This window comes from Sphaerodactylus townsendi, linkage group LG15 (assembly GCF_021028975.2).
Source record: "Sphaerodactylus townsendi isolate TG3544 linkage group LG15, MPM_Stown_v2.3, whole genome shotgun sequence".
Taxonomy (NCBI): Eukaryota; Metazoa; Chordata; class Lepidosauria; order Squamata; family Sphaerodactylidae; genus Sphaerodactylus; species Sphaerodactylus townsendi.
In genome coordinates this window covers 12,491,205-12,515,720 of record NC_059439.1, presented here as the reverse complement: position 1 = coordinate 12,515,720, position 24,516 = coordinate 12,491,205, and the positions used below count along the sequence as shown (strand labels likewise).

The following is a 24,516-nucleotide window of genomic DNA, read 5'->3' as shown; positions in this document are numbered from 1 at the left end:
GGGGCTACCCATTTGAGGGACCATAACTTTGGTCCCCCTGAACATAACTTCACCAAACTTGGGTGGCATCATACGAATAGTTAACAGATGATACTCTGAAAATTTGGTGTCACTAGCTTTAAAAATACACTCCTTACAGGCACCCCAAGAAATTTGCCCAAGATTCTTTGTTTTGCAGTGACTTTGCTCCATTGTAGCCAATGGGGAATTTCTGAGTGTTTAGGCAGGCTGCACATTTTTGAAGATAGAGGCACCAGACTTTCAAGGTGGCTCCAGGATGGCCTCCTGGTAATAGCACCCAGGTTTGGAGGCCTTCTGGGGGTTCAATTCTATGGGCCCCCAAAAGGCTTATTTTGTTTCCCTGCTCCTGCACATGAAAGCCTGTGGGCTGAGTTCTCTCAGAACTCTCTCAACTCCCCCCCACCACTCCAGAAGCAAAGCTCACCAAGCTTGGATGCTATTACTCAAGGCCTCTTGGAGCCACCTTGAAAGTCTGGCACCTCTATCTTAAAAAATGTGCAGCCTGCCTCAGAAATTCCTCATTAGCTACAATGGAGCAAAGACACTGCAAAACAAAGAATCTTGGGCAAATTTCTTGGGGTGCCTGTAAGGGATGTATTTTTAAAGCTAGTGACACCATAATTTCAGGGTATCATCTGTTAACTATTCTTATGATGCCACCCAAGTTTGGTGAAGTTATGTTCAGGAGGACCAAAGTTATGGTCCCTCAAATTCCATTTGGGTGTCCATAACTTTGCTGCCCCTGAACCAAACTCCACCAAATTTGGGTGGTATCATCAGGGCAGTCTCTGGGTGATGCCCTGAAATCATGGTGCCGCTAGCTTTAAAAATGCGCTCCCTGAAGGCAAAAGAAACACCAAAAATACCCCCCCCCCCAAACCCAAATACCTTGCATTCACATTTGGGCAGGACATAATTGGACAATTTTTGTCTGAATGTGCCCAAATTTGCCCAGATTCCAGCTGAATCTGCTATTTGTTTCATCTGAATCTCCAACCCTCAAAAGTGATGCTGTTTCAGGGTGGGGGAGAATCCACCCCCAAACAGCATCACTTTCAATTTTGTTTTAACCGGGGACCCAAGATTCTCCCTTTAAGATAGATTTAAAAGAAGAATCTGAGCTCCCTAGCTTAAACACCATTGAAAGTGATGCTGTTTGGGGGTGGATTCCACTGGAGGTGTTTTGTGAGAGATGATGATGACATTTGTTTGGTAAATGTTTTTCTGAGGGTGATTTGTGAGAGATTTACATGCTTAATACCCACTTGCACTGGCTTGGAGTTGTTTCTCAGGCTAACAACCTACCTCATAGGGTTGTTGTGATTAGGAAATTAGGAAAAGAGTTGGTGGGGAGAGAGCCATGTATGTTTTGATGGGAGTGGGAGGTGTTTTGTGAGCTGGTGCAAAAAATCATTGTTTGGTCATGGTGGGGGAGGGTGGTTGCCCATACGCCAGGTGGGGCGGGGGGCACCAAACTCAGGTTTTGTCCCCGGGCGCAAGTTTGCCTAGGTACGCCCCTGCTGCAGGGGGTGCATTTTTAGACATATCAGCAGCACAATTTCAGCATATCATCAGGAGACAGTCCTTATGCTACTCCCCAAGTTTGGTGAGGTTTGGTTCAAGGAGTCCAAAGTTATGGACTCCCAAAGGGGTGCCCCATCCCCCATTGTTTCCAATGGGAGCTAATAGGAAATGGGGGCTACAGTTTTGAGGGTCCATAACTTTGGCCCCCCTGAACCAAACTGCACCAAACTTGGGGGGTGCCATCATCTCCAGATGATACCCTGAAATTTTGGTGCCGATACATCCAAAAATGCACCCCCTGCAGGAACATCCTGGAAATTTGCCCAAGAATCTTTGTTCTGCATTAAGTTTTCTGCATTGCTGTCAATGGGGGTTGCAGGCTGGGGGGGGCACATTTCTGAAGGCACAGCCTCAGAACTTTCAGGGTCTCATCAGGAGACTGCCCTAATGATACCCCCCAAGTTTGGTGCAGTTTGGTTCAGGGGGGGCAAAGTTATGGACCCTCACAATTGTAGCCCCCATCTCCTATTAGCTCCCATTGGAAACAATGGGGGATGGGGCACCCCCTTTGGGAGTCCATAACTTTGGACTCCCTGAACCAAACCTCACCAAACTTGGGGGGTAGCATAAGGACAGTCTCCTGATGATACACTGAAATTTTGGTGCCACTAGCCTAAAAACCGCGCCCCCTGAAGGCCATAAATGGAAAACCACTAAAATACCCCAAAACGAACCCAGCATTTTGATGCCCCCCACAAGGTGATGCCCTGGGCAGCTGCCCACCTTGCCCAATGGGCATTATGCCAGTGGCTGAAGGGCACGGGCAGACTGGAGCCAGGCACATTGCCCTCACAAGGAGGGCTGCCTGGGTGTACAGGTCTCTCTGTTCCCCACCCCATCATCTTCCTCCTTGTCAGGCAAGTGGATTTTGGGTCAAGTGCACCTCCCAGCCAAAGCCCAATGTGGCTGGCAGGGTTGCGGCAAAAGATAGCTCCCTCCTGCCGAGATGCACCATGCCTGGCTGCTGCTGTTTCGGGGAGAGTTCTGGGGAGGCAGGGAGGGAGCTCAGAAGAGGCTGGGTGCAGGGCCCAAGGCTTACCCCGGGCACAACTTTGTGGCATATGAATATGCCACTCAACTCACAAACTTACTGCTGTAAACAGGAGACATAAACACACTCTAATCCTCAGGAACTTCTGCTGTCAAATCCATCTACTGGTCCCCAATTGTTGATAGTAATCAAATCCAAAACTTGGAAAGTATAAGCTTTTGTGAAGGCCTCGGGATATGTCTACACTGTTTTCCTTTGTTGCCTTTTGATTTTGAATGATCTGCTCTTTGGACTGCTGGCTTGCCTCGCAGCACCTTATGTTAAATGTCACAAACTTGGTGAATGTCGACATTTATCCTCAAGTCTTAACATGGCACAAGTCCCAGCAGGAAATTCAGAAACTGTTATGTCAAGAACTGGTGACATTTACACCCGCAGAATGTGGGGAGCCACCCCACCCCACCCCCAACCTCAGATTGCCAGCCAGTTGAAGATGGAGAAATCTCTCCCCAGGTGCAGCTCTGGTGAACTTCCCTTCACACATACACATGCCACCAATGCTGCACATTAATGTGGCGGAATTGCCAACTTCCAGGTGGGGCCTGGAGATCTCCTGCTATTCCAACTGCTCTCCAGGATACAGAAATCAGTTTCCCTGGAGAAAATGGCTGCTTTGGAGGGTGGACTCTATGGTGCTGTGCCCTGCTGAGGTCCCTCCCTCCCAAAACCTTCCCCTCCCTTAGCTTCACCTCTGAAATATCCAGGTCTTTTCCAACCCAGAGCTGGCAACCCTATAATATGGACTAATGACTACCCTTTTAACCTTCTATTCATTCTCACAGTCAGTCAAATTAAATGATGACCAAATGGGGAACTTTCCACTGGCTGCATATGGGAGGGGTGCTCCTTTAGATAATTGGGACCCAAGCCGTTTAGGGCTTTCTAAGTCAAAGCACCTTGAATCGGACTCGGTAGCAAACTGGCAGCCAGTGCAGTTCTTGGAAGATGGACGTGATGTACACCTGGCCAGCAGTGCCTATTAGTGGTCTCACTGCCACACCCTGTGCTCGTTCCAGCTTCTGAACTGTCTTCATGCACAAAAGGTTGGAACAGCCTCTAGCCATACAGTCCTATCTAGCTGACCCCTTGCCTGCCTCCTGTTGGGTCTTCTTATCTGTTCCTTTGCAAATTAGATATTGATACTTCCAACAGGAGAGGTCCTTGAAAGATCAGCCAACCGAAGAGTAATACTGTATATGGATAAACCATGTTTCTTCATTATATAAAACCTCAGTTTTTATGACAGATTGTTAGGTTTAACTAACTATATTTTGAAACATTTTTTTCTTTCTTCTTTATATTCTCTCTTCCTCCAAAGAGGGATTTTTTTCCTTTTTGAAGACTTTGTGATTAATTTGCACTTATCTGATTATTACGTTATTGCTTTATAGTAGAGGGGAAGTCGGGGGGTAAGAACGGGAGGGGAGGGATGCGTGGGTAGGCTGTAAGGGAGTCACAATTTAAAAGGATTGAGTAGCTAAGTTTGTGTAATAGACAATATGATTTTAATTTGTAAATTTTTCCTTTGGATGTTGTTGTTTGGGACAGACAAACTTGCTCTCATTTACATATTTTATATTGATGTATAAATTTGACTCCCCCTTTTTGTTTTGGGGAAAAAGCAATAAAAATATTCAAAAAAAATGGAGAGGTCTGGGAACCCTACTTGTACAGGACTTTCACGAAGGAATACAGTGAAGCTGAATAGCCAAAAGCAAGTCTATGAAATGACAGTCTTTAATTTTTTTTAAAAAAAATGGACTGTCGGTTCTTGAACAACTAACAGAACATGAACCAAACCACCAGACAGCCCTTATGCATTGTCTATGGCACTAAAGATGAAATCTTGATTTCCAGACATAACACATCTCGAATTAGCAGATTCTGACAACAAACTCCAGGGGATATCACCCTCCTTCATGCCTCGCTTGTGAGCATCCCAAAGCATCTGGCTGGTCGCTGCAGGAGCGCTAGGCTCAACAGACATTTGGTCCGAGCCAGCTTTATGATTCATATGCTCTTATGGTTAATATCCTGGAAAGACTCACAGCTCTCTGGAGCTTTTACAAGCAGCCAGTTTGTAATCTGCATGACAAAGAAGGCTGTTCCGAAAAATAGCCCTCTCAAAAATCCTGCATTCAAGATGCAGGATTTTCTCAAAAGGACAAATTGCTTATTTTTCCCCTGCCTGAAATTAGGATTTGGATTCTCAAAGGGACAACTTTTCTCAAAGGGACAACTTGCTTATTTTCCCCCTGCCTGAATTTAGGATTTGGATTCTGGCAGAGTTCAAAAAGCATTTTGGGCCTGGCGGAGGAGGCAGAAGGAGAAGCAGTGGTCGCGGTATATATGGTGGAGGCTGGGCAACTCAGTGGTGGGACATAAAACATGGATTAATGGAGCTATCAGGGGGCGGGGGTGCATGTTGCACCAGGTGCATGCCTGGGGGTGGTGGAAAATCACCCCTCGCCCCCTGCAGTGCCCTCCCCCTCCCACCCACAGCACCCCCCACACACTTACCTTAGTGAAACAGTGCAGGCTGGAGAAGCAGCCTGTTCCCTTCAGGCTGAAAATGGCCTGGCGGGAACTACACTTCTCAGGAGACCTTGCGAGCCCCAAGGACTCTTGGGAAGTGTAGTTCCCACCAGACCGTTTTCAGAATGAAGGGAATAGGCCTATTCTCCAGCCTGCACTGTTTCACTAAGATAAGTGTGTGTGTGGGGGGGGCGGGGCAGGGGGGCAGGATGCCGTGGAGAGGGGTGTCGGAATTTTGTGCGCATTATGGCCCAGCTACACCTCTGGTTCAGTCATTACCATTTTGGTACTCTAACCTCACGTAAAAGGAAAGCGTGATAGCCACGATCCTTCCAATATGCATAATTACCATTTTACGAGAGTAGAACAGTATCCATGTATTCCACCTTGGTTATACACAAATGTTTTCCTTCAAAATTCTGGGTCTTCTTCAATAGCTTAAACTGAAACTGGACATGCACATTGCCCAGTTGGCACAAAATGGTGACTACACAAATCAATGTGTTCTTCTGGTACCAACAAGCAACTGATCAGGACTAGAATAATTGCTGAAGTGAATTAAAAAGACCAAATATATCAAAGGACTTCTCCCAATTGTAGGGGATATTGACAACACCGGAAAATTGATTTGTCTATTGTCTGATGGAGATCCATATATTTCCAACCGAGTAGCACTTTTTGCTCTTGCTGTAAGAAGAATTAGGCTACTTATGGTGTAATTATATGTTTTATTATTTGACAGGAAATTTTGTATCAGTGCTAATTAAGTTCTTTTTAGCTATATTGGTATATACGGGGTGTTTTTTATGTTGGTTTTAATATTACTATGTTTGTGTATGAGGAGACTGTGAACGTCTATGGCCAAGACAATAAACTTACTACTACTAAAAAGGTTGCCAGTCAACAAGAATGACATCTGTGTCATTCCTCTTACAATGTTCCGCATACAGGTCAACTCACAGAATGGAAACCCAAGACCCGTAACAAAACATGCATTGTGTCCATATCTCCCAGAACAATCTTCAATTCTAGAATATTTCTAGATGAAAGCTGAAGTTCTCAGAAATTACAATTCTGTGCCGAATTCTGAACTTCTCAGCCATAGATTTTCCCCTGCCCCCAATCAAGTCACAGCAGACTCATGGCGGCGCTATTGGGTTTTCAAGGCAAGAAACTTTAGAGCTGGTGGGTTGATTGGCCAACACCTGCCTCTGTGTAGCAACCCTGGATTTTGGGGGAGGTTTCCCATCCAAGTACTAACTAGGGGCAGCCCTGCTTAGCAAACAAGATGTGCTGAGCCTTGTGCTAGCCACATCAGGACCAGTCATGGAACAGCCCAAGAGAAATTCCCAGCTGTGGTTCTCTGAGCCTTTCTGGGTCCTTCTCACTCACCCTTCAGTTCTGTCAAGGTGTCTCCCAGCTGTTTAAGCACCAAGGACTTCTCTTCCAGCTCTTGCGGAGAGATAAGGCGGTGATTGTGGCTGTGATCTTTCTGGATCTTCTCCACAGCTTTCTCCAGGTCACTGCAGAGACACCATTGTGCAAGAGATCAGCGAGAGAGAAAAGAATGCAAGGCAGAGGGTAAGATCCCTCCTTGGAGAACACGGAAGGAGAGGAAGGGCAAAATAACATCTGTGAGCTTCAACATCTGGACAACTGTATCCTTCCCCCCACCACCACGCAAGCCTTTACTTGCTTCTGTATCTCCTCTCTCCAGCAAATCCACGATGCTTCTGCTAAATGAATGACCCTTATCACCGCACACAGTCTTGAAAATAGTCACTGTCCAGCAAGAATAGGAATGGTATGGTTACAGTCCAAGACAGATTTAGGCACACATGCCCATTGGCCTAACCACTTTAGTGATAGCTTAGGGCCGTGGTGGCGAACCTTTGGCACTCCAGATGTTATGGACTGCAATTCCCATCAGCCCCTTCCAGCATGGCCAATTGGCCATGCTGGAAGGGGCTGATGGGAATTGTAGTCCATAACATCTGGAGTGCCAAAGGTTCGCCACCACTGGCTTAGGGCCTGTGAACCTTCCTTGTGAAAACGGGGCGTCAGTACTAAGTTGAGCATCTCAAAAGAAACATTATGAGACACTTCTGGCTCAAAATGAATTAACCATCCACACATCCATCCACCTGCAATCTATTCTTCCATGGGAGACCTGCTGTGTCCTTTGCTGTACTCTTTAGGAGGGCTTCTGGAGTTTGAAATTTGTTTCTGTGTTGGATTCTTTGTGGACTGTACTGAGTTGGATCCAAAAGTTCTTTTCTGCTAACTGCGGATCCTTTTGCGGACACCAGATGGCTTCCCTCACTCTGCCTCACAGGCAGAGCTCTCCAATTCTGCTGGACCTGGAGCCCTTAAACCAAGGGAAGGGTTCACTATTATTAGCAGATCGTTGGACCCAATCCTGTTTTTGGTCTGGTGTCCAATCTTTTATTCTTGTAGTCATTTTATTCTACTGGATGCCTGTTGCTGCTGATTCTTATCATTACCATTTTTATTGTTGCTTTTAATACTGTAGTGTATTGTGAACTTTGACTGAAAGGAGCTGTACTGTAGATCTTTGCAAGATGGAAGGGCAAGGCACCCGCCTTTCGAACACACTCTCTGCGTGGGTTCTATGTTTGTATTGCTGAAGGTTTTCATGGCTGGAATCAACTGGCTGTTGTGGATTTTCTGGGCTGTATGGTCCAATAGTTTTTCCTCCTAATGTTTTGCCTGCATCTATCGCTGGAATCTTCAGAGATATATGTCACAGTAAGATGATATCTTGGAGAACATATCATACCATAACATGTCTCTAAAGATGACAATAGCAGGCAAAGCTTTAGGAGCAAAAACTACCAGACCATGGCCACACAGTCGGAAAACCTGCAAGCAGAGGCGGAGCTACCAGGGGATGTGTGCATTGCACCAGGAGCGCGCCTAGGAGGGACGGAAAATTGCCCCTCGCGCCCCCCCCCACACTTACCTTATTTCAGCCTGAAAGTGGAGGCCGGAAAAGCAGCCTATTCACTTGAGGCTGAAAATGGCCTGGTGGGAACTACACTTCCCAGGAGACCTTGCGAGCCCCAAGGTCTCCTGGGAAGTGTAGTTCCCATTAGACTGTTTTCAGCCCCAAGTGAACAAGCCGCTTTTTCCATCCTCCATTTTCAGACTGAACTAAGGTAAGTGTTTGTGTGGTGGGGGAGGGGGAGGGGCGGAAAATGCAGAGTTCGCAGCAGGCGCAGTACCGTCCAGCTATGCCTCTACCTACAACAGACAGATGGTTTGTTTGTATAAGTGGGAAAAAACAATTCTTCATCAGGACAAAAACTCAGACTGAATCCTTCAAGAGCAGAGAGGGCATTAGTGGAGTTACCAAAAACAGAAACCATAACAAAAAACCCAGTTGGCTTTAGTGACTTTAAAATTGACCGGATAAATGTAATTTCACTCATTACCAAGAGGAAACATTTTAGATGCAATAAAATTATTGTACTAGGGAACAATTAGGTTATTGAATGGCTGTGAAGAGAGGCGGCTCTTCACTTTAATTCTAAACCATGCCCAGAGTCTGCTGTGTATGGGAAATTGCCCAGCAAGACTGCCATAGTTGGATTTAATTTAAAAAAAAAGGATTTCTTTTACAAAATTAGGGGATTAGTTAAAAGGAAGCTAAAAAGTACTGTTAAGAGGATCGCAAATCCCATCAGGAAGCTTGATAGTTATTTAAAACCGTCACAATGCAAGCTTTAACAACATGTGTTCCACAGATTACGGTAGGGGGAGGCATTTCAAAAGGTTGCCAGCATGGTTAAACAACAATGGAAGGCTAGAAGACTTTCTGAGCAGCACAATCTTAAGGACATCAGTGGTTTAGGATTGCAGCCCACTCTGGCTGCAGCCTGGGAGCCCTAAGAACAGACCACACAGGATGACTCCCTGGGAGGGTGTGGGCTCGTTGGACAGAGGACAGTGGCGGCAGCATGCTGTGAAGAGCCGAGAGAGCCCTGGAGCAATGGCTCGGCAGGCTGTGGGCTGCCACGGAGTCAGAAGACATGGCAACAGCTGACTCATGGCAGGAATGAGGACTGCCGGAATCACCTGAGCCAGGCAAAAAGCCAGTGGAATGGGGACAGAGAATGCCTGGAGCCAGGGGAAGGAGGCAGAGGCATGTCGGAGAAACCAACTGAACAGGTGGGAGAGAAGAAACAGAAACAGAAGCAAAAGAAGCAAAAGAAGAAGAGCAGGAGCAGGAGCAGGAGTTTGTATATATACCCTGCCTTTCTCAACTAAGGCGTCTCAAAGCAGATTATAAACTTCTTTCCTTCCTCTCCCTAGAACAGACACCTTGTCAGGTAGATGGGGCTGAGAGAGTTCTGAGAGAACTGTGACTGGCTCAAGGTCACCCGGCAGGCTTCATATGGAGGGGTGGGGAAACAAACCTAGTTACCAGATTAGAGTCTGTCGCTCTTGTGGAGGTGTGGGAGGTCAAACCTGGTTCTCTTTAAGCATCACACCACGTGGAGACTTTTCAGATTGGGAAAATGGTGAAAGGGGAATGTTGGAGCCCCCCCTTTCATGTGCCTTACAGTTCTGGTCTGAATCGGGAACGCAGAAGAGCTTACAATTTGTGTCTGACTGTTTTTAATCTGACACAGAGTGTGGGACCTGGCTCGTGTCCCTTGTAATGTGTGAAGAGGAATGAGGATTCTGCCTGTTTTGCATGGGGTTGCAGCCCCCTTGAAGGACCAGGGATGCAAGCTGGGGGCAGAGGCGTAGCCCCTGCTCACCCTGGAACACCCCCGCTGTGCCCCCACAGGGGCGCACGCCTGGTGCGACCCCCCGCCCCCTTGGAACTATGCCTCTGGCTGGGGGTTCTGCTGCATCTGTCATTTCACACAGACTGTGGGGGCTCTTCCACAACATTTAATCCTGTTGGGTTGGTTTGCTGACTTCACCCTCCCTGAGAGAAGTGAGGCTCTGGCCAAAATTTGCCATGCTGTGCTTGCATCTAGATCAGACACCTTCAACTCATTCTCATTGCTTTGAAAGCTGTTTGGCAGCTCCAATTAGCGCCAAGTGCTGCAGAAGGCTGTTGACAGCTCTGTCCTACAGGAGCTCATCAGCTCAGAAAGAACTCTGAGAGCTGCTGATTCATTTCCAAGCAGAGTTCCAAGTGCTGGTGTTCACCTTTACAAGTCCTAAGTGGACTAGAATCAGACTCCTTTAAGAACTGGCCCTTCTCACATAGGCCTGCCTGACTTTAGATCTGCCATGGAGACCTTGTGTCATCCATCTCGAATGTCAGTAAGCAAGATGGCAGGGTCTTTTCAGTGCTGGCCGGTACACTGCAGAGGGAATGAGCTTGCTGTTTTCCTCCCCACTCTGTTCAAAGAGCAGTATGAGCATTTTTTCTCCTTCCCTTTCTCCTCAGACATGGTGGGCTCTGTTTGTCCCCTCCACTACTGGAGCAAGGTGGGTATGAGCCAAGGTCCTTTTCGCATCTTGGTCTACCTCTGCTTTCACCTTTATTTTGATTTTCTAGCAGAATGTATTTAGTAACCAAGTTGTAGCTATCAATTCTCTCCGACTTCAATAGTTCTACCCCCAGCTTCCTGTTTGTTAAGATATACAGGTCAAGCTCTTTGACTCATACTGATTTCAAAGGGGGCAAAAACAGCTTTGGGGGCTTCAACTCAACCAACTTCTTTTCCACTGCAAAATCCTCACTTTAACTGCTGGGTGATGAGCTCTTCCTCGTTGAGATAGCGTAGGCGCTCCTCCTCCACCAGGCTGCGCTGGCGCTGCAAGGGGTCTTCCTGCTTGCGCATGGTGTCCATCACCCGCACGCTGATCTCTGTTTCTGTCCGCCGTAGCATCGTCTTCACCGTCTCCTGGTTTTGCAGCTGAAAGCACAAAGCAGAAGTGGGGAGAGGAATGAGGCAGTGCATGGCAGAAAGAAAAGCAGCTCAAGGGCACCAAAATCTTAATGTATTAGGAAGGAAGGAAGGAAGGAAGGAAGGAAGGAAGGAAGGAAGGAAGGAAGGAAGGAAGGAAGGAAGGAAGGAAGGAAGGAAGGAAGGAAGGAAGGAAGGAAGGAAGGAAGGAAGGAAGGAAGGAAGGAAGGAAGGAAGGAAGGAAGGAAAAATGAGAGGGAAGAAAAGACAGATCAGAGAGACTGAAATAATTAACCTTTTTAAAAAAACCTATAGTTTAAATGCAGAGCACAGCTATGCTATTGAAAAGAAAGGGCTGCAGTCAGGTTTCTTCAGTGCACCTTAGTTTTCATGTCCTTTGTGGTCCATTTCACACAGGCACACATCTTTACCCAGTCAACCCAATTCAAGTGTGGAGAGAAGCAGATCTGCTGCCCTGGGAGCACAGGCTCCTTTGGCAAAGCAGAAAAGAGCTTAATGACTTGTCTAATGCCATGGAGAACCACATGCTCCCCAAGCCGGTGTGTCAAACGTCACGGCCGTATGTGTATGTGTGCAGCCTTCTGTTACTCCCACAAATTGCCACAGTTTGAGATTTGGTTCCCTGGAGATTAACTGGCATAAAAGCTTTCCATGCTACTAGCTGGCACATTAGAGAAAAATTTACAAGTACAAACACCTTTATTGGCATAAAATTAAAATAGACAAATAGAAAGATTTATAGGAAAAAATGGTAATAGTAACAATTAAAAATGATGTTATAAAAAAGATAAAACTAGTGTTTATATTATAATTTAGGATTTCTTAAATTTAGTAATCACATTTTTCATTCTTAAAATCTGTGAGAAGTATTGAGCAACCGGACTTGTAAGTTGAGGATCTCTGTTAGACAGGAAGAGAGCAAGTTGTTTCTTATTGCTTTGAGTTGGGTTGATCTGGGACACTGGGGCAATAGGTCTCTCCCATAAGCCCTTATAAAGTTGACAGTCAAAGAGTGCGTGGGAGATAGAGTCTGGCATTTCTCTCCCGCATGCACAGAGTCACATGGAGTATGGCACGCGGAGAAATCGCCCTGAAAGAACATAAGAACATAAGAACTAGCCTGCTGGATCAGACCAGAGTCCATCTAGTCCAGCACTCTGCTACTCGCAGTGGCCCACCAGGTGCCTTTGGGAGCTCACATGCAGGAGGTGAAAGCAATGGCCTTCTGCTGCTGCTGCTCCCGAGCACCTGGTCTGCTAAGGCATTTGCAATCTCAGATCAAGGCGAATCAAGATTGGTAGCCATAGATCGACTTCTCCATAAATCTGTCCAAGCCCTTTTTAAAGCTATCCAGGTTAGTGGCCATCACCACCTCCTGTGGCAGCATATTCCAAACACCAATCACACGTTGCGTGAAGAAGTGTTTCCTTTTATTAGTCCTAATTCTTCCCCCCAGCATTTTCAATGAATGCCCTCTGGTTCTAGTATTGTGAGAAAGAGAGAAAAATTTCTCTCTGTCAACATTTTCTACCCCATGCATAATTTTATAGACTTCAATCATATCCCCCCTCAGACGTCTTCTCTCCAAACTAAAGAGTCCCAAACGCTGAAGCCTCTCCTCATAAGGAAGGTGCTCCAGCCCCTCAATCATCCTCGTTGCCCTTCTCTGTACTTTTTCTATCTCTTCAATATCCTTTTTGAGATGTGGCGACCAGAACTGAACACAGTACTCCAAGTGCAGTCGCACCACGGCTTTATATAAGGGCATGACAATCCTTGCAGTTTTATTATCAACTCCTTTCCTAATTATCCCCAGCATAGAGTTTGCCTTTTTCACAGCTGCCATGCATTGAGTGGACATTCCCATGGAACTATCAACTAAGACGCCCAAATCCCTTTCCTGGTCTGTGACTGATAGCACTTTGACCCCTGTAGCGATGTTAATGTGAAGTTTGGATTTTTTTGCCCCTATGTGCATCACTTTACATTTTGCTACATTGAACTGCATTTGCCATTTCTGAGCCCACTCACCTAATTTATCAAGGTCCGCTTGGAGCTCTTCGCAATCCTTTGTGGTTCTCACCATCCTACATAATTTGGTATCATCTGCAAACTTGGCCACCACGCTACCTACCCCTACTTCCAGGTCATTTATGAATAGGTTAAAGAGCACTGGTCCCAATACGGATCCTTGGGGGACACCACTCCCTACATCTCTCCATTGTGAGAACTTCCCATTTATACCCACCCTTTGTTTCCTGTTCCTCAACCAGTTTTTAATCCATAGGAGGACTTCCCCTCTTATTCCTTCATTGCTGAGTTTTCTCAACAGTCTCTGGTGAGGAACTTTGTCAAAAGCCTTTTGGAAATCCAAGTAGACAATGTCCACTGGTTCCCCCTTATCCACATGCCTGTTTACACCCTCAAAGAACTCTAGTAAGTTTGTAAGACAGGACTTACCTCTGCAAAAGCCATGCTGACTCTTCCTCAGCAGGTCTTGCTTTTCTTTTTATAATTTTATCTTTTTATAATTTTATCTTTAATGATAGATTCTACTAATTTACCAGGAACAGATGTCAAACTGACTGGCCTGTAGTTTCCTGGGTCCCCCTAGACCCTTTCTTAAAGATTGGTGTGACATTGGCCATCTTCCAGTCTTCAGGGATGGAGCCTGATTTCAGGGATAAGTTGCATATTAATGTGAGAACATCAGCAATTTCATGCTTCAGCTCTTTAAGAACTCTTGGATGAATACAATCTGGGCCAGGGGATTTGGTAGCATTTAGTTTATCAATGGCTGCCAGAACTTCTTCCTTGTCTACCATTATCTTCGCTAGTTCCTCGGATTCACCTCCTAAGAAGCTTGGTTCAGGTGCAGGAATTTTCCTCGCCTGCTCTTGGGTGAAGACAGATGCAAAGAATTCATTCAGCTTCTCTACCCAATCTCCCTGTCATCTTTTAGCACACCTTTTGTTCCTTCATCATCTAACAAGGGCCTACGCTTTAGCTGGCTTCCTGCTTTTTTGATGTATTTAAAGAACTGTTTGTTGCTGGTCTTGATGTTCTTCGCAGCCATGCGTTCCTCATAATCCTTTTTTGCCTCCCTTACAGCTAACTTGCTTCTCTTTTGCCACCATTTGTGTTCTCTCTGGTATTCTTCATCGGTTAAGTTGGACTTCCATTTTCTAAAAGACATCTTTTTTTTCCTAATAATTTCCTCAACCTCCCTTGTTAACCATGGTGGCTTTCTTTTGGACTGGGCACTGCCTTTCCTAACCTGTGGAACACTTTCCAGCTGAGCTTTTAACACTGTGTTTTTAAATAACCTCCAAGCATCTTGGACATTTTTGACTCTCTTGATTTTCCCTTTCAGATCTTTGAGAAATTTCCCTTTCTGAAGGCAAATGTAACTACATTAGTAGTTGTCACTTGTTCGCATGCAGAGATGCTGAATCTGACAGCATTGTGGTCGCTGTTCCCTATCGGCTCAACAACACTGACTTCCCGCACCAGGTCCTGGGTCCCACATAGAATTAGATCTAGGATCACCTCTCCCCTGGTTGGTTCTACAACCATCTGCTCTAAGCCACAGTCATTTAGCATATCCAGGAATGTTCTCTCCTTACTATGACCTGAACATGCATTTTTCCAGTTTATATGGGGATAGTTAAAATCGCCCATTACCACGACATTTTTGCTTTTGTTGGCCTCTCTAATTTCTTTTTCCATCTCCGAATCCTCTTGTGCGCTTTGGTCACGGGGGCGATAATATATTCCTAATGTTAAACTGTGCTGCACCCCTGGTATTGATATCCACAGTGCTTCCTGTAGAGGAATCAGCTCCTGCATTGTCTATTTTATGTGACACTATGCTCTCTTTGATGTAGAGGGCCACCCCACCCCCCAATACGCCCTGTCCTATCCTTCCTGTAGAACCTGTAACCTGGGATAATAGCATTCCACTGGTTCTCCTCATTCCACCATGTCTCTGTGATGCCCACTATATCAATGTCCTCCTTCAAAACTCTGTATTCCAGTTCCCCATTTTAGATCGAATGCTTCTACTATTAGCATAGAGACACTTGTATACACTGTCTCTGTCCTAACCTGGGATTTATGTGTTTTGCCCTCCAGCCTTTTGCTATGCTCCTCGCTTGTATGTGGTTGATTTAGAAAAACCTCCCTCTCTGTCTGCATCTCCATGGACTCTGTATTCCGAACCGAAGTCACCTCAGCTCCTGTCGGCTTTCCCCAGGATCAGTTTAAAAGCTGTTCTGCCACCTGTTTAATGTTGAGTGCCAGCAGCCTGGTTCCTCTTTGGTTAAGATGAAGCCCGTCCCTTTTGTACAGGCCTGCCTTATCCCAAAAGGTTCCCCAGTTCCTGACAAATCTGAAACCCTCTGCCTTACACCACCTTCTCATCCACGCATTGAGACCCTGTATCTCCGCTTGCCTAGCTTGCTCGTGGAACAGGTAGCATTTCTGAGAATGCCACCTTGGGGGTCCTGGATTTTAACCTGTTTCCTAGCAGCCTAAATTTAGCTTCCAGAACCTCCCGGCTACATTTCCCAATGTCATTGGTACCAATGTGGACCACCACTGCTGACTCCACCCCAGCACTGTCTAACAGCCTATCTAGACGAAGCGTGACATCCGCAACCTTCGCACCAGGCAGGCAAGTCACCATGCGGTCATCACGCCTGTCACAAACCCAACTCTCTATATTCCTGATGATCGAATCACCCACTACAAGGAGCCCCCCACCTCCCCGAGGGGTATCCTCAGTGCGAGAGGATATCTGACCACCAGCTAAGGAAGGGGTCCCATCTAAGGGAGCATCTTCCACCTCCTCAGACTGGCACCCTCTGTCACCCAGACTCTCATTCTCCATGACATCTGAAGAGATGTCACGTTGGGAGTGGGACCCGGCTGCTAGGTCCCTGAAAGCCTTGTTTGTTGCCCTGTTTGTTGCCCTCTCTGCCTCAGGAAAGGACAGATGATGGGAAAGTTCATGGGTGATTCAAGATCTGAAAGATCAGATGAATTGGGATTGTACTGAATGCCCAAGAATTGAGCGGAACAAATTCTTGGGTTGTGTGGAAATAATGTTGTAATTTCATGGTCTTGAATTCTTTGTACAATTGTCCTTAGAGAAAAATTTGTAAGTGTAGAACTGGGAGAAAGTTACTGTCCCTGTTCATGCTGGTGGAGGGTCAGGGACAATGAAGGTCTGATATGGAATGATGTCACAGAAGGAAGCCAAAAAGCCAAAACCTTTTTTTGGGGGGCGGGGGGGGGGTCTTTTCTATAACCCATGTCAGTGCGCAGGGGGGGGGATTTTTTTTAATTCCAAAAAGAACATTTAAAGCCCTTTGCAGGGCTGGCAACTGGGCTTTACATTTTAACCTCCCCTTTTAAAAGTACCTTGGCTGGTGCTCTGCTAGGTTTCCAGGGGGTTCTGCTGGGCTGGCAAAAGAGCCCCTCCCTTTGCTGGATTGCTCTGAAAGGAGCAATCTCCTGTTGCCTCTTTCCTGCCCTTTGGCTGGTTTCCAGGACAATAGGAGGGAGGGGGAGAAGCATCTTGAAGGAACAAACGAGACAGAGGGAGCTTTCCTATTTGGCCAATGGCAGCAATTCTTTTTGCATTGCCTTTTTGCTAGGCTGCTGCAATTCTAACGTGAATTGCAATAACCTATGGAAGTGGGGACAGAAAGTTAGAGTTAGAGAAAGTTAGAGGGGGAAGAAAGTTAGATTTCAGGTTAGGGATAACACACTGCTCTTTGGCCAATTACAGAAGGGTTGTTGGCGGGAGGGGCTTGGATTTCTTTTCAGTTTTTCTGTGTGTAAAAAGGAGATTTGGTTCCAGCAGATCCCAATCCAGACAGACTTTTCAGAGAGTCCATTGCTTGCCTTTAACTGCAGCTGGTGTTTTGATTGTGCTATATTTGGAGCCATGACTGACTGCATTAGATTCCTACTGCCTGCCTGCTACCCAGAGATGAAGACAGTGAATGGTTAGAAATAATAATTTATTTTTAAATAAATAAATGTACTTATTTTATTTTTTTAATGAAGTGTGCTTGTTGCCCCTTTTAGTCTTTGGCCTGTTGGCAGGTGGGGGGGGGGCACTCAAGACCTAGCAAGGATTCCTTTTTGGCCCTTAGAATTGGACCCGCCCCAACCCAAACTTCACAAATTCTGTGTGTTCTCTGGAAGAGAGACAGCAAAAGCTGTGCTGTAAAATTGTAAATCTTGAAAACAGACACCTCTGAGCCATTGGAGCAAAACATTTTCTTAACCATCCCCTTAATTGAAGTCAATGGTTGGAACTTTTTTCCCCTCTGGTGTGACATTGGCCCATTAAAGACTATGGGAATTTTTTGCAGGAGAATCATTTGGAGGTATGCTACAAATGTGGTGCCCCTACCTTGAAAAACAGCCCCTCCCCTCAAATCTCCCATAGCCATAATAAAGTTGGGTTTTTTGAATATCTAGGAAAAAAAGCTGGAAACCCCCCCCCCCCCCCATTTATCAGTATTCAGCTTTTTTCGGCTTTTCTGAACACTTTCAGGTCCAATAAAACCTGAATTCAAAAATAATGAAAAAATAGTGCTCATCCCTAGGGGAGATATATACACTCCTTCATTGCACATAGACAGCAAATTATGATTATTCCATGACTTGCTTTCCCCCTCTTTAATTGCATTCCAGATTTCTTGTCATGTTTAGGCCAACCACTGTCATTACTATAGTGATAGTCTAGATATTCTTTCTGAGTAAAGGATTTTTTTAAATACATGGACTAAAATTGAGTAGAGTATGTACACCTTGGAATTCTTCCAGTTGTCTAGGAAACAAACTGCGACTCTCTCTTTTTAAAAATTCGGAACAACAACAAATAACAGCACTAGACTCAACTAGGATGTCATTGCGACAGGGGCCAGGGCAAATGGTGAGCTCCGGAGCTGTGAGCATGCGTGCCCTGGGCCGGCTGGGCGGCTGAGCCCCACCCGGCCCTGTTCGCGTGATGTGCACAAAATGAAAAAGGGTGGAGCACGCTCCCTATACATTAGGCAGCACATGGTTGCTCCAGCCTCTTTCAACACCTGGAGCAAAACTGACCTACCTGCCTTCCCTAATTTTTAAGGGCTGGGAGGGCTGCTTTTCGTCACAGCCCTGGCAGTTTGGGCAGAGGAGCACATCCTTGTGGGGAGACCTCCTCGCGGTTGGGGGGCCTCCTTTAGAGGCTTGGGGTGGGGCGGGCTCATGGTGCATGCCACGGAGGCCTCTGCAATTCGAGCCTGACAGCCCAGCAGTTAGGGGGTCACAAAGGGTGGACACCCCGGTGGCCCTATACCTCTCTGTCCTCCCCACTAGGGATTGGGGTTGTTGCTGGGGTCAGCCAGGGGTGCTGACCCGCTGCTGATCGGATGTGCTCCTCTTGATGGCCCAGATTCTGCCTTAAGGATGTTGTAAAAATAAAGAGGGATGCGGCCCATTTACTTTCAAAGATGTGTCCTGTGATTATTCACCAGAAAAGCATCTGCACATCTGGACGCAATATACACAATATATTGTCAAAGGCTTTCATGGCTGGTTTCAATTGGCTGTGGTGGGTTTTCCGGGCTGTGGGGCTGTAGTCTGGTAGATCTTGTTCCTAACATTTTGCCTGCATCTGTGGCTGGCATCTTCAGAGGTGTATCACAGAGGGAAGTCTGTTACACAGTGTAACTGGACACAGCGTGTAACAGACTTCCCTCTGTGATACACCTCTGAAGATGCCAGCCACAGATGCAGGCGAAACATTAGTAACAAGATCTACCAGACCTCGGCCACACAGCCCCGAAAACCCACAACAACCAGTTTTCCTGGTGAAAACCACAGCAGGAATTTTCTGACTTAACACCTAGCAAATTTCTATCTGACCCAAAGGGTTGTTGATAATTTCATCCATTTGGACCCTTTCAAATTCCTATGTGAAATTTATTGCCTCAAAAAAAGACCAGTAGATCAAAACTTGTATTGGACAAAGTGGAGGACTAGAACCCTGGATGACCTGGGTTTGAATCTTCACTTCTACCATGGAAGCTTGCTGGGTAATTTTGGGTCTGCCGCAAATCATCAGCGTGGCCTACCTCACAGGGTTGTTGTTGTGAGAAAACCGCAGAAGGGAGAATGATTTTCTAAGTAATTTTGCATCCCAACCAGGGAGAAAAGAAGGATATAAATAAATGGGGAAAAATGAAGAGCAAGCGTTGAGTCTAGCAACACCTGAAAGACTAACAAGATTCCTAAGGAATGAGCTTTCGAGAGTCAAAGCTCTCGTCATCGGTTCTGTTTAGCAAATGAGTCATGCATATGTATGTTATATGATCTACACATCTAAATCAAGCTTTTTGTGTGCCTGAAAGACTATGGGTCTGAAACATGGCTTCTAGAGTCAAAAATAGCTCAGTACAGAACCTAACATGTCTGTTTAAAAATAAATCTTTAAATTAAAGTATGCCAAGGTGGGTGGGGTAGCTGGGTTGGTAAAACAACCAGTATGTGAAGGGAATGGCAGGGGGTTTTTTTTGGTGGCACTCAAGGGCAACTTAGAGCTGTTTTACGGAAAGGAAAAAGGGAACTGCTGCCAGGAATTCAAGAGCAGACCTTGTACAGATTTATGCCGGTGCACTGAACTATCAAAAAGAATATTCTGTACCTTTAAGGCGCAAATACTGTGAAACACAGTTTCCTTAAATAATGCTTAATAAAAACAAAGGTATTCCTGCCTTCACAATGATATTTTACTACAACTATAATTGTATACCCTTACAATGATATGTCTCAAACACAAACATTCTTTACATAAATATAAGTATACAGTAAATAAGGGGCTAGCTAACCCCCAGGTTAGGTTATGCCTTGAGAACACCTTTTATGGCCCCATAAACAGTAAGACTTTGTAATAAATTTTAAATGATTAATACAAAAGGATTTGTTTCTCTTTTTTTCAGCGTGGTGCCTCTCCTGTTAGGGATGATTGTATTTCTCAAATCCCAACAACCTGTTCCAAATGAGAGGACCATAAAACTAAACATATAAGGTGCTCTTGTGTATATTTATCACTTCTGTTGTAACAACCAGGGGTTGGGAGGCAGAAAACTTTATGGATAATTAATCCACATATCAGCGACCAGTAAAGTTAAGTAGTATATTTTCAATGATGTGGTCAAACTTCCTTACAGCAGCTCCCTGCCAGTCTCTTGCTCTGAATTCTGACATTGTTTGGCTCTGCAATTGTAAAAGCTTGCAGAGCCCAGCCCTAACCCAACGCACATTAAAGCATTCATCATCCGAGGCCTCAGGATTTCCAATGAAGCAATGCATTCCACATGTAATTGACAATGATGGAAAGAGGCGGTTCAGAGACCGGACATGGCAAGTTCTCCAGAGTTCAAAATCATCTTGGGACAGACAGGGGAGAGCCTTTGCCATCCCACCCTCTCACACCATTCACCACTTCCCAGCTTCCAACAAGCTGTCACCGTTAATTATCTCTGGAGCTAAACAACTCTGAGGAAACACAAGAGCCTCCCATGGTCAAGGATGGCGAAATCGAATCTCTGGCTCAGGATGCTCAGCTGCCATCTGGCTTTCTGTTCCAGTGCCAGATACTCCCTTCCTTGCTGAGCAGAGTTTCTCTTCTGGTGAGCATGGCTAGCAAGAAGAAAAGCCCACAGCGGTGAAGGAGCTGGAGGTACAAAGATAGTTTATTTGCCTGCTTTTCCCTGTACAGAGGAACCAAGTGCATGGCAAACATCTCAAGATCAGTGCTTGGATGCAATGTCAGTGGAAGGGTTCAGCCTCTGTGCCATTTTGTGGCCCTCCTGGGCAGCCAGTTGGCCACTGTGTGAAACAGGATTTTGCTCTAGCTAACCACTAGCCTGATCCAGCAGGGCTGTTTCCATACTCTTAAAAAAAGCCAGGAAGAAAGACTGGACTTAGGCCTCCTCTCCAGCTCAAATGGCAAGGAATTCTGGCCCATCTTATCCTCTCAAGGGTCATTGGGGAAGTAGGGGGTGGGAGATAGTGGTGAATTCCCTTTGTTTTGCAAGGGGATAGACTAGATGACCACTGGGGTCAATTCCAGCTCTATGTTTCTATGACCATACCGCCTGATTACCCATTTAGCCATGTCTACATTAAGATTGGAAATCTTCGAGAGCAGGGATCTCTCTTTTGTTTCTCTTACTCTGTACAACTAAATAAAATTATGGAGTCTAAACTGAAGTAAACAGAACAGGGAGGGGGCTGAGATCCAGCAGTGTCATGCCAAAATGTGGCAGCTCGTTCTCTGCATTGGCTAGTATACCCACAAGGACAGTAAAACCTTGTCTGGATTTCCCCTCATCCATATCTGCCTTGCAAAGCACATTTCTCACACCCTTCCTAAAGGGATTAATGCCTTGGATATCGTTCCCCTCTTCAGCCTTGGAATATCCACCCTACAAAGACGAATGTTAATATGTTTAGTCCATCAAGCTAAGCACTCAAAGCATTAGTTTAACAACTCAACACTTAAGGTCGATGTCTGTCTCTTCTCTTTCCCCGGAGAGGCAGGATTCTCCTTTATCCTGAGAGATTAAGGGCTACTCTGAATAACCCCGAGGGCCCATTTTTCTCTATAAGAGGCCCCCTGTCCCAATAGCTAGTGCTCAATATCTTTGGACACCTTTCTGTCTATTGATATTGTCCCCATCATGTTGATCTTTCTTCTACCAGAGCTAAGCATGGGTCCGTCAGCTCTGTCCATCAAACCCTTCCGCTCCAAGATCAGGTGACTATAACCCTTACTCCTCAAATTCCCTTCATTTATTCCAAACTTATCCCTTGAGCACTGCTTATATCCTAGGACTGTGTGTGTTCTGTTGCTTTGATTATTGTGTTCTTGTGTACCCCTATTATGCCTTAATGACATTGTTAAACTTTATTTTGCTCTCCTGAGGATTTCTTGCAAAAGCTGACCTTGATATACATAGGCAACAAAGTTCTTGAGCTTGCCCAACCTTTTGCTACAGCCATGAGTCTGCTCTTGTTAATCCCTTCACTCTAAAAGGGACAGACTTGCACCATTTTGGGTAACAGATGGGCTTTAAAAGAAGATTAAGCAGTTTGGAAGAGATGCTATCCATTCTACCACCACAGTTCCCTGCATATATGACCAGGCTGTTGGTTATAAAATTTACTTTTTGAAGAGGAAATCATAATCACAGTATCTATTAACCCCCCCTTCATTGACTAAGAAACTATTTCTAATTTGTGAGGTAAACAGTTTCTAACCTGTACCCTGTGCTTGCTGGGATTAAAATCCCATTTAAGAGCTGTGCCTAGATGATTCATATTTCGTGATAAGAGGAGCTGAATTCTGCAACCCATACATTACAACAGAAGGAAATTGGCATTTTTTTTATTTTGCATAATATAGTCAAGTCTTACTAGTATGGGTAAGGAGAAAGAACTAGGCAAGATTCCCTGGAAATCTTAAGTCTCCCATCTGTCGGGCTTCAGAGATGTCATCAGAGGCACCATCCACGCAACATCTTGTTAGAACCATACAGGCCAGAAACTTTGCTTTAAAAATGACAGCGGCTGTTCTGTGGACACTATCACACACTGCATTTTTGAGTTGGATTTATATCCCTCCCTTTCTCTCCTATAGGAGACTCAAAAGGGCTTACAAACTCCTTTCCCTTCCCCCACTCCACAACAAACATCCTGTGAGTTGGTGGGGCTGAGAGAGCTCAGAAGAACTGTGACTAGCCCAAGGTCACCCAGCTGGCATGAGTTGGAGTGTACAGGCTAATCTAAATCCCCTAGATAAGCCTCTACAACTCAGGTGGCAGAGCGGGGAATCAAACCCGGTTCTTCCTGATTAGAGTGTACCTGCTCTTAACCACTATGCCACTGCTGTTTTTAATGCACTCCTATAGAAAGAAGATACCACCTTTCTCCAGCCTCAGCTTGTGTGCATGCAAAGTGCTGTAAAGGTGCAGTCAACTTATGGGGACCCCCACCGGGTTAAAAAACAAAACAGAAAGGAGATGAAAAACATCAACCCAGAAGAACTAGGTAATCAGGAAGGTTGACAAAAGGCCTAAAAACAGAATGAACAGCAATGGGTTTTATATGATAAATTATCCGCAACTTTCATACTTTATAAATAGAAAAAAAATAATTAAAACCAAATGCATTTAGGCCACAAGGTTTTACTCAGGTGTCATAATTGTTAAAATACAATTGGAGTCTCCTTCTTTGGAGGTTTTTAAAGAGAGGCTGGATGGCCATCTGTCAGGAGTGCTTCGATTGTGTGTTCCAGCATTGCAGCGGGTTGGACTTGATGGCCCTTGTGGTCTCTTCCAACTCTATGATTCTATAAAGTAAAATATTCAGAATACAAAATACACCATTCCTGACCAAAGCTTTAAAACATACAAAGGAAGCAGCACCAGTTCATTATCCAGATGATCCCCCCTTCATAAATGGAACCCACTAGGACCTCTAAAAACCATTTTCCGGAATATTCACGGTCCATGTCAGCAAGATCAGAGTGACGTGGGGCTCCATAGAGTGTACATCCACATTCAGGGAGCAAACTCTGGGCCATGCAGGGTAAGGCTGCTTCAGCTTACCTGCATTTTTTTGAGTTGCTGCAGCTGGTTACGGAGGTCGCTAGCATTGTGCTGCAGGTCATGAAGATGCAGCTGCATGTGCAGGCGGGTGATGGCCGTGGGCTGCCCCGCTGGGGTACCAGTTGCAGATGGAGGTGGGGGGCCAGGCACAGGAGTCCCAACACCACTTCGGCTGGGGGCTGAAAGAAACACAAGAGCAGGTATCCAATGACAACATGATTATGAAAGGTCATCCAGTCTAAAACTTTCCAGGCTTTGCTGTCTGAACTTCCAGAGAAAAGGCTGCTGGGTTTTTGCACAAAGGTAAGCCAGTCTGCATGCACAGAGAACTGCAGCCAACTGGGTTTTTTGGTTTTTATCAGTCTTTTTCTACTCAAGAAGTGAGTACCCTGTACTGGTCTCATTACTGGCTCCCATCTCCAACAGGAACATAAGAGCAACTGTACTAGATCAGATTCATGGTCTTTCTAGTCCAGGGGTCCCTAACCCCTGGAGAGCCAGCATGGTGTAGTGGTTAAGAGGAGATGGATCTAATTTGGAGCACAGGGTTTGATTCCCCACTCCTCCACCTGAGTGGCAGAGGCTTATCTGGTGAACCAGATGTGTTTCTGCACTCCTACATTCCTGCTGGGTGACCTTGGGCTAGTCACAGTTCTTCGGAACTCTCTCAGCCCCACCTGCCTCACAAGGTGTCTGCTGTGAAGAGAGGAAGAGGTGTCTGTTGTGGGGAGAGGAA

The 24,516-nt window shown here is 45.7% G+C and overlaps 1 protein-coding gene across 15 annotated transcripts in view; it reads right to left on the bottom strand.

Annotated features, from left to right (window-relative positions):
* Nucleotides 1–24,516, bottom strand: part of SRCIN1 (SRC kinase signaling inhibitor 1) — a 400,436-nt gene that overhangs the window by 47,968 nt on the left and 327,952 nt on the right. For all 15 annotated transcript variants that reach the window (XM_048518254.1, XM_048518251.1, XM_048518247.1 and 12 more), the window contains 3 exons: nt 23,781–23,959; nt 10,919–11,094; nt 6,584–6,714 (listed from right to left, as the gene is read on the bottom strand). In XM_048518254.1, the coding sequence (XP_048374211.1) occupies nt 6,584–6,714; nt 10,919–11,094; nt 23,781–23,959 (486 nt within the window). The remainder of the gene's footprint in view (nt 1–6,583; nt 6,715–10,918; nt 11,095–23,780; nt 23,960–24,516) is intronic.